The sequence below is a fragment of the Lissotriton helveticus genome, chromosome 1_1 (genome assembly GCF_964261635.1).
Source record: "Lissotriton helveticus chromosome 1_1, aLisHel1.1, whole genome shotgun sequence".
Lineage (NCBI taxonomy): Eukaryota > Metazoa > Chordata > Amphibia > Caudata > Salamandridae > Lissotriton > Lissotriton helveticus.
In genome coordinates, this window is record NC_136057.1 from 51,358,195 (window position 1) to 51,368,378 (window position 10,184).

General features: G+C 41.3%; 1 protein-coding gene across 1 annotated transcript in view; it reads left to right on the forward strand.

Moving 5' to 3' along the window:
- The window catches only part of LOC144767363 (uncharacterized), a 52,110-nt gene extending 42,203 nt beyond the window's left edge, over positions 1 to 9,907 (forward strand). Inside the window, 2 exon segments of the mRNA XM_078650833.1 lie at positions 7,571 to 8,965; positions 8,968 to 9,907. Coding sequence (XP_078506959.1) covers positions 8,212 to 8,965; positions 8,968 to 9,197 — 984 coding nt within the window. The 5' untranslated portion in view covers positions 7,571 to 8,211 and the 3' untranslated portion in view covers positions 9,198 to 9,907.
- Positions 9,908 to 10,184: the final 277 nt, after the last annotated feature.

The window sequence follows — 10,184 nt, forward strand, 5'->3', positions numbered from 1 at the left end:
TGTCTGCCATAAGGCCATTTATATTTGAGAACGCAGATATAATGTCCACTGGGGGGGGGGGGGCAGTATCTGAGAGAACTGTGACTATCTCCAGCTTATTGTTTGTCATAAGATCTTCAAGGAATGCAGACTTATCGCTCTTTACCCATTTGATATTAATAAACTTGTTCCCATTATACACAATTACACTCTTTGTTTTTTTTTTATCCCGTATTTTTGCCAAAGGCAAATGTAGAGGTATGACAATAGGATTGTGGTCACTCATGCAACTTGCCCTCACTACATAGCTCTTAAAGAATAGCTCTAGATCTTTACAAATTAAAATATGATCTAGAATTGAGGACCCACATATGTTGGAATCTGGGAAGAAGTAACCACATTTACGTCTTGGGCATATTTCATATCTTTAGCTACAATAACGCTATTCAGTGAATCTCCATACGGCGTGTGTTTAAAATGGTTCACGGACTGCTCTCTCATATCACATGGGCAGTCATATGGTGACTACTTTGTTTACAACAGATGGTGACTATAGTAATTAATTCATAGTATGGATCGATTTTACCTCACAAAGCAAAAGATTTTTTGGACAGCCCTCGGATTTGTGTATTGATTGTGTGTGTGTGTGTGTGTGCGTGTGTGTGCACAGAAGAGCAACTATATTGTGAAATGTTTTGAGAAGGGCATGTTTTTTCTGTGGTTTTACAGAAAACATTTACGAGCCCCCCTGGCTGCTGACATAGGACTCGGATGTGGCGGGTTGATCTGCATAGGTCTGGGCAGGGGTGGGATGTGTGCACTGCGGACCGGAATGTGCAGCAGGGGCAGACAGACACCGTCTCATGCACAGGATTTTCTGCCCAAGCCTAAGTCATATCTGCATGGCTTGCCTTCACGCCCCCGTCCACAGACTCACTGCCCCTCCTTCAGACATAGCAAAACCTATTATTCTCGTATGAAGCAAAATATTCTACTAGGCTAAAGGCTCTAATAACAATATGTGCTGTGTGCAGAAGCAGCAGAAAGGTAAAATGGCGTTTAAACTCCTAATAAGCTCATGCTGACTTAACACAGTGCGAAGGCAAAGCATATCAATAGAACACCCTCCCTTTGATCTGAGCACGTATAACACAAGAAAAAATAAGATAAGGGGCAAACTTTTGAAAGCAGAGTCCAAGAACGACAGTCAGCTCAAATTTGCGCATGTGAAAAAAGTAAAAACTTTCACTCAAAAAAATCTCATAAGGAAGAAAGTTTAGTCATTGGCTTTGGCAAAGTCAATAGGCCCGGGGCAGCGAAAATTGTCATATGCCAGAAAAAATAAAAATAATATATTAAAAAAATGTTCAATGTCCAATTAATCGTGAAGAAATACTTCATTCTAACATTGAATATGCAAAATACGCAGCAACAACTTCCAATAGGAACTGACTGTTCTCATCCGAAAATAGTTCAGCCATCCAATTTAATAGTGGGAAAGAACATACATGCGCTTCAATTACCGGAGACTTTAGCACCATCAGAGGGCAACTCAGTGGGTTCTCAATGAAGCTGTGTGCCAAGAAATCTTGCGCCTCTGCGAACACATTCCAACGACCCAGTATTCCATGCATCGCTGCAAAGGCCATAATCCCTCCGTCAGAACAAAGCAATTCATGAGCAACTGAGGGGCTCATGAGCTGGTTATAATCCACATCAGGAGACACCGTATTGCAGACACACAAATCCAGGGCCCAGTCGTAATCACAACTCATGCAATGAAAGACAGGCTGTACACATGTAAAATAGGAAAATCGAAACGATAATCCATAAACTGCACTTAAGGTGGCGAGTGGCAGCGCTCTATAGTATTCAAGCATTCTGTTGCGAAACAGAGCCAGTCGTGACAGCTTGTCGTGAAACACAGGATTTGCATCCATTTTGATTGAAACAAAACAGCAAAAGAACGCCGGCCCCCAGCGCCAGTAAAATGGGAATGCCACCAAACAGGCTAGAAAAGATCGAATGAAAGAAAGCAGGAAAGACCCCAAATATACTTTGAAACGCTGTCACAAGGCCGCTGCTAACTACTTTGAAAAAGTGCGCAGCCCAGTTGTGGAGGATGCATTAAAGATTGTGTGAATTAATTCACCGAAATGTGATGGCAAGTCAGTATTTAACAAAGCATGCTCCTCTGTGCGGGTGTTAGCTACGTGAAGGACAAATGTTTCACGAGCAGATGTGTGAGCAACTTCTTTTTGGGACAATAGAGCTCTTATGCGACTCATCTTATTGAACTCTGCTTTCAAGGTTGGAATCCTTTGCCAGATGGAAACATCCAGTTTCCCATGCGTGGGTGGATACATCACATTTTTTCAGCAAACCACACGCTCACTGACGGTAAGCAATGCCTATTATTAACCCACAGCAATCCTCATTGTTTAATAGTAAATAACTCCCATTTGCCAGTAATGTGAATGTGGGAACGATAGCGGGCACGGGGGTACCTTTTAAAACGCAGGCTAAATTAGGCTCGTCTTGATTACAGGAGCCCTGTAATTGGATATGTCTACACATTAATGAGTGATCCGGTGTTTCAGTGCATTCTTCACCATTCAGATAAACTTCCTTGCCCTCCCTAAGGCATCTATATGTAAATGGAAGCGACCAGGCTTCATGGAGATAGGAACTACCAAGAGGCTCGTATCTACCAATGGCAAAATACTTCATACAATTTTTAAACTTGAACAGAGGAAACAGTAGAGTTATTAATCCGTGGATAAGCCACGTTGCAGTAGTGGCCTCTGCCACAGAAAATGGTAAGGACTCTAATCGTTCAATGTGTAACATGGAAAAAGAAGCATCCTTCATTGAAAGTGAACGTTGCTTAAACTGGGCAAATAGGGAAGAGGTATTCATGTAATGCCATGGCACTTTTACGGCCTTGAGCGTCTGCAGGGTCCAAGCAAATTGCATAAGAAAACGCAATTGATTTTGAACATGGTACAATACAGACACTTCATCTTGCACAATATCAACAACAGATGACACAATATTATCCAATGTGTAAATGCGGGAAGAAAGCGTGTTAATGCTATTATCTACCACTGCTAGCACCTTTTCTAAATTAGCCTTATCTATAGCCCTAAGGCGGGTAGCCGCCTCAATCTTGGAAGTTTTCCAGAATTCGTTATAAACAGCATATATCCATCTTTTAGATCTACCTTTAGCCGGGCCTTTTATGAAATCATTCAGATTAACATCGTCAGTCAGTTTTGATAAATGCTGTTTAACTGACGCCAAGGTAGAATGCTTGAGCCAATTCTGACATAATTTGCCTACAGAATAGGTAGTTACAGAATGGTCACTTTCAAAACGGGGATCCACCCTGACCTGTGTAAAGCCTTGGGCCAAACCCAGAAAACAATGTTGGTACGAGTCAGCACTTCTGTGCCAGAGCAACCAGCCATTGGGATCCAAACTGGATATGTTAAAAGAAGAATTTAGCAACAGAGTTTGCAACTCTCTGATCGAAAATTTTGTAGTATTACCCCAACCTGAATATTCTTCTAAATCAGGGAAAGAAGGAGCATTTAATTTTTTAGTGGTAGCCAATCCAAGGCATGTTTTCTGTGAATTCAAAAACAACATATGATTCGGGATGAGACATGCACGGTGCAAAGCCTCAGTTCCTTGCAGCTGCCAACTTTTAGAACCCCAAACAGATTTAAGGTCAACTGTTTCCTTCCACAACTCGTAGCCACCAACAGCTAGCTGGTCTAGAAAGGACTTCGAGTACAATAATTTATATCGGTAAGTCTAACCCTGGATCTGGACTCTTCGGTCATTTTAAAATAAAATGCTTTGGGATTGGACTGATTAAAACCAGTAAAATAAGTGTACTTTTTTAAAAAAGGCACTAGAACTGCCTTGTATAGGAGCTGGACAATGTTCCCATTGTGTGCAATTCACATTTCTCCTCCTGGTATTAGTTTTATGTAGGTAGTGATTGCCAAAATGTTGGTAACAAAATAAATCACCGTAATTAGCAGATTCTAAATACAAATCTTCAGCATCAAAAGCAGCGTAATATTTCAAATAAGAAAACAATGCTTCTACGGCCTGAACATCCCAATCATCAGAACGTATATTTTGTTTAACTACATCCCCCATGTTAACTCTATGCACATTAGGGACATTTATAACCTCAGTTTGGCCATGGATTTGAAACTTAACAGCATCCCATACAATCCCATCTAGGACAGGCCAAGCAGTGATGTTAACAAAAGCCATGTCTCTCTTCAATCTGTGTGCAGTATGCGAGGAGGAATGGGGTGCCAATATTCCATTAAGATGTCTAATGCATGTTCTCTCTTCGACATAGTGTCCATTGACTATACGGAAAAATTAAACACAAAACCAATTGACATAAAAAGGTAAATTGAAAAAAGCACTTGCCAAATATATGTCCAAGGGGGAATCAAAAGTGTGTACGGTACAGAGCCGGCGCAAGGGCTTTAGCCCCCTCTTCTGCTTCGAGACAGTGTGCACAAAACTAGGGAGGGAGATGGTAGAGAAATAGACTGGTGCAGACAAGCAGATAGTCAGACTCCTTTGCCACCCGTCAGAATCATCACTTTCAATAACCTGGAAATCTGCCGGAAACTCCTGCATGCTCCAACCTCATCCCCCTCACCTATTCTTAGCAGAAGCAGCAGATTCTGAGCTGTGCCCTGCTGTTGCAGAGGAGCACGGCAGAGTCTGTAGAAGCACAGGGATCTCTAGTCTCTCAGGGCGGGCACCTAAACCTTCCGGGTGCCTTCACACTCAGGATAAATGAATACATTTTGTTCTGTGCTTTAGTCACCCCTCTGTGAGCAATGTCTGGTAGATGGAGCTCTGTGTTAATAAACACATTCAGAGAGGTGGTTGTGTACAAACAAACAGTCCCAATACCGTACATTTTTAACTTATCGTTTAAATACCTGCTCATCGAGTACCTCATTGGCTGATCATTCCTTGGCACTACCAAAATTACATTTGGACACATTTTCTCAACTGTAAAACACTCCCTACTATGGGTCATTTAACAACTTGGGGCTTTGGGGTTAGGTAACCTACTTAGGATGCTATGTAAAAGATTAAATAAAAAAATTAATGCAATCAAATTAATCAACCAGCACTGTGAAAACTGACACGCATTCTGGCATTTTGTATAAATCATGTCTATTTTCTCATAGATGCGAGTAAAGTAATCTTAATGATATCTGCACACTTTTAACTAATAGCACCGGGCTAACTTTGACAACTAGGCAATTAATACATTTTCATGTACCCCCAAAACCCCCCTGCCCCAATCCCCTTGGCAAACCTCATTGCCTCCAAGTGTTTGGGGGATAACCAAGACGCAGAAAAGTGAGTCAAATAGTCTAGAAAATGAAAGAGAAGCCGGGAAACGGATTCACATGCTCCGATTGCGTTGGTTAGTCTGTAAGATCTACTTTTATTAATGAGTTTCTCATTAGTAAAGCACCACGATGTACATGTGTGGCGACACTTCACCCATGAGGTACTTGCCAAGCATTTGTTGACACAATCCACACCTTGTGTCTTTTTCAATATATTTATTACAAAGTGCAGGACCTTTCGAAGGGATTTTGCACACTACATACATTCACTCTAAAAATAAAACTTGTAGGTAAAAAATATTAGGCATTCACAACGTCAATAGCTCTAACTCACAAATGCGAGACCTATTTGCATTGCAAATGCTTGTTAATATTTACATCAGACCTCTGGCAGAGGTAGTGAAATATTTTTGAATATCTCACTAGTGTTGTATGCTGATGACACTCAGCTAATTATTTCCCTGTCGGCAGAGTCGACTGGCTTTTGTGTCAAATCTAAAAACTGTGTATCTGCGTTGGCCAAATGTATGCATGACAACTGTTTAAAACTTAACTAAACAAACAGAGCTCTAAGGAGCAACCAGCCTAGCTGCCTGGATGCAACTGTACATACCCTCCAGAACTCTACGCTCCATCTAATCTAAACCTGGCCCACATCCCTCGTCACAGGAGAGACGGAACGAAAGGTTTCTCCTTCCATGTCTTAGCTCCAACCCAAATGAAATTCTATGCCTCCTAACCGTAGAAAGATTCAATATCACTTACTGTTCTGGAAACAGTGGCGGACCCAGCTCTTCTCCATCCAGGCTGACGATTTCACCTCTCTGGGGCTGTGTTTATTAGGATCCTTTCATGTCCCTGATATTTTCTGACACCCGGACCCTCACCTTCCCCTCAGGGCAGGCAGCCTTCAGGTGTTGTGCTTTCTAAGGCTCGGCTCCCCTTTTGTAAAGGGTCAAAGTGGTAACACCCTTGCAGCCAGTGCCTTTATCAGCCACAGGATTAAGATACAGTGCACCCTAATTCCCAGCCCAGTAAAAGCCTGAAACAGACCCAAAATAGAGCATGTACCTACATGTTCGCCTCCCCTGTTTGTACCTCATAAGTAGCTACCTGTGCACTTCCTCCGTTTTTATGTCCCCGGCGAGCTTCTCTAAAGATGCTTTTGATCCTTCTACGCTATCATGGCGTTTGTCTATTACTTCATTACCTGATGTCTGCTGTGGTCATTGTGTCACTTCCCTGCTTTAGCGGTCAATGAACCCTGCTGAGCGAGTATGCAGCCATAAGGGAGCTGAATGTAAGAAATATCCAGAGGTGTAAGTGCTGCACTCACCCTCCAGCAATGGACATCTTGTCTTACTCTACCAATGCTCCATCCACTTACCGAGAAGCATGCTGGCACCAAACGGAAGACATTTAGTTAGATACCCCGGTAAAGGCAGAAAAAGATAAAAAGCAGACACGTACTGGCAGCAGAGATATCGTAGGTATATTATTAGTTGTGATGGAATCACTATAATAAATGGTGCAATCTTCCAACAGGTGCTTTAACCATCCCTAGGAATGTGACAAAAATAACTTAACAAACAGAACAGTAAAGACAGGAGTTAGAACTTCAGCTCCTCCAGTGTAAACTGTGAAGTACTGTCAAGAAGAGTGGGAATGGAGCTACATTTGTTATATACTTCCTGGAGCATTAGCTTTATTATATACTTCCTGGAGCATTAGCTTTATTATATACTTCCTGAAGTGTTACATTTATTATGAACTTCATGAAGAGTTTTCTTTGTTATATAGTCTTGAAAGGGTTACCGTTGTTATACACTTCCTAAAACTGAAGTGACATCAGCACATCCTGATCCTTCTCTTTTTACACAATACCTTCTTGTTTAAATGAAATCTTAGCCATGTGTGTCTTCGTAAAGCTGTACTTCTAGCAAGTAGGCGCTCCATGTGTACCCTTTCTGTACTAAGTTACTCTGTGAACACTGAAAAATCACCTCCTTTTCTGAATTAAGTAAGATTTACATGTTCAATAGAACATTTAGTTAAATATCTGTGTATTGGGAAATATCTCTTGGTAACTTTCATAAATGGTCTTTTACAGCTAGTTAAATATTGTGTATTCACATACTCTTACATTTCCATTTAGTGATTTTAAATCTCTTTACTTCCAATAGGAAACCAGCCTTGAATGCACAAATGATCGTGAATAATGACAGTAATCGTGCAAATCTGACTGAGAAACCGGAACATAAACTGATAGATCCTCGAAGAGGCAGACAAGAGCAATTCAGTGGATGTAAGAGTCTGAGCTGTGCACCTCCACGCAACAGAACTAAGAAATGACCTCTAGAAAATTAAGGCAACAACACTGACAAACCACTTCCTGTATTAACAGGCCTCCACCACCAGCTTTGATAATGTGTTCGATATGAGGTAGAAACAGCATTGCTCTGCTTCCTGTGATGACACACCCACCATTGAGCACGCTAGGTGTATTGTAACTCTTCCTGGCCAAACCACAGGAGCAAGAGAAAAGCCCAAGGGAGTGGATCCAGACAACTAAGGGCAAAGGAAAGAGGGTCTCAGAGACTGTCCAAATTTACTTCGACCAGAAGGAAGACTAATCTTCACTCATAAACATGCAAAACCATTCCTCAATCTAAAGACATAACCACCTACAAAGAAGCTTTACTTGCCACAGTTATAATATGTGTAGTTGGTGAGTCTTGTATTTCATTGTGAAATCTGAAATCAACCATCCAAAATACCACACACATACAAGGAATGCGAGAATAACACAAGTGCTTTATCAACCATGTTAGCTCCTCAGGAAACCCAGTCATGGGATGCAGATAATTATAAACCTGATCCAGAGACACTAACCAAGAAAGAGAAATCATACACAAGCAGCAAGAGCTTTAGTTTATCATCACTACTAAAGAGCCATCAGCACACACACACAGGAGAAGCAACGTGCAATTGCAATGAATGTGTGAAGAACTTTAGTCAGTTAGCACTCCTAAAAGATCATCCGCGAACAGACCTGGGGGGAAAACCATACCATTGCACTGAATGTGTGAAGAGCTTCAGTCGCTTATCAACGCTCAAAATACATCAGCGAACACACACAGGGGAAAAACCATACCATTGCACTGACTGTGTGAAGAGCTTCAGTCAGTTATCACACCTCAAAATACATCAGCGAACACACACAGGGGAAAAACCGTACCATTGCACTGAATGTGTGAAGAGCTTCAGTATGTTATCACACCTCAAAATACATCAGCGAACACACACTGGGGAAAAACCATACCATTGCAATGAATGTGGAAGTATTTTTTGTGATTCCTCAACTCTCAGGAATCATCTGCGAACACACACAGGAGAAAAACCATACCATTGCAGTGAATGTGTGAAGAGCTTCAGACGGTTATCACACCTCAAAATACATCTGCGAACACACACCTGGGAAAAACCATATCATTGCACTGAATGTGAGAAGACCTTCAGTCAGTTTTCAAACTTCACAATACATCAGCTAAAACACACAGAAGAAAAACCATAGCATTGCAGAGAATGAGAGAATGTGTGAAGCGCTTTAGTGAGTCATCAGACATACAAAAACATATTCGAACACACACTGGGGGAAAAACCATACCATTGAATGAATGTGGAAGCAGTTTTAGTGATTCCTCAGATCTCGGAAATCATCAGCGAGCACACATAGGGGAAACGCCATTACAGTGCCAGGAATGTATGAAGAGCTTTAGTATGTTATCAATTCTGCGGAGACATCAGTGAACACACACTAGATCGTAGCATTCTGAATGATCTGTAAGGTGCTTTTGTGTTGCTGGAGCTGCCAAATAAACCGTGTTCTCATAGACCAGCCTTGCCTAGAGGAAGGAGTTCTTCGATATAATATGTACATCAGAAGAAAGGCTACATCTTCAGTAGCCAAAGATAGTAGAAACTAATGCTTTCCACCGAGTTCATTTTAACAAAGTGCTGAGTCCGGGAAGTTCTTCCTGCTGCCGACCATCATCATCATCACCACCACCACCACCCAACCACACTGCCAGTCAGGAACAGGAACGAGACTGCTCTTCAGCACACCCATCCTTATACATAACACACTACAGTGGTTTGCTTCAGGGTCAAACTCACTTTCCTTACACGTTATCAGCAACATGTTCTAAACTTAACAAATTATATTTAGGAACAAGTGGTTTGTACAGCCATCAGTGGCATATACATTTGAAACCCAATACTTTATAAATCTGTATGAATGATACATAACCAAACATCCAAACACCACCCATGAATGGACATCCAAGAGCCTTTAAAAACCACACTGCAGAGGTGTGTATCAGGCTCAAACTCAATTTACTTTAACATTAACATGAACTAAATTATGATACAGCAGAAACAATCATGAGGCTATGAAATGTACACAATAATGACTAGATTTTACGTATTAATGTGAAATGTATGTTTTTAGATATGTAATAAAACAACACATTTATTTGAATTCATGGTATTTGATTGCTGATTGTATAGGAGATCTTAAATGTGATTTATTCACAAAATTTTAAAGATAATTTGTGATGTCAGCAAGGAGCCTAGTTTATTTGGCAATAGAGTGGTCAAATCTCAATAGCATGACTGCTTTCTGCAGGGAGTCTGGCGCAGGTGGTATCAGAGTGGACTATTCTCGACAGTGTGCCTTCTCTCAGAGTGAGAGGCGGTTCTTTGCTTGAGATGGTACCACCTCTGATTTCAAAAGCA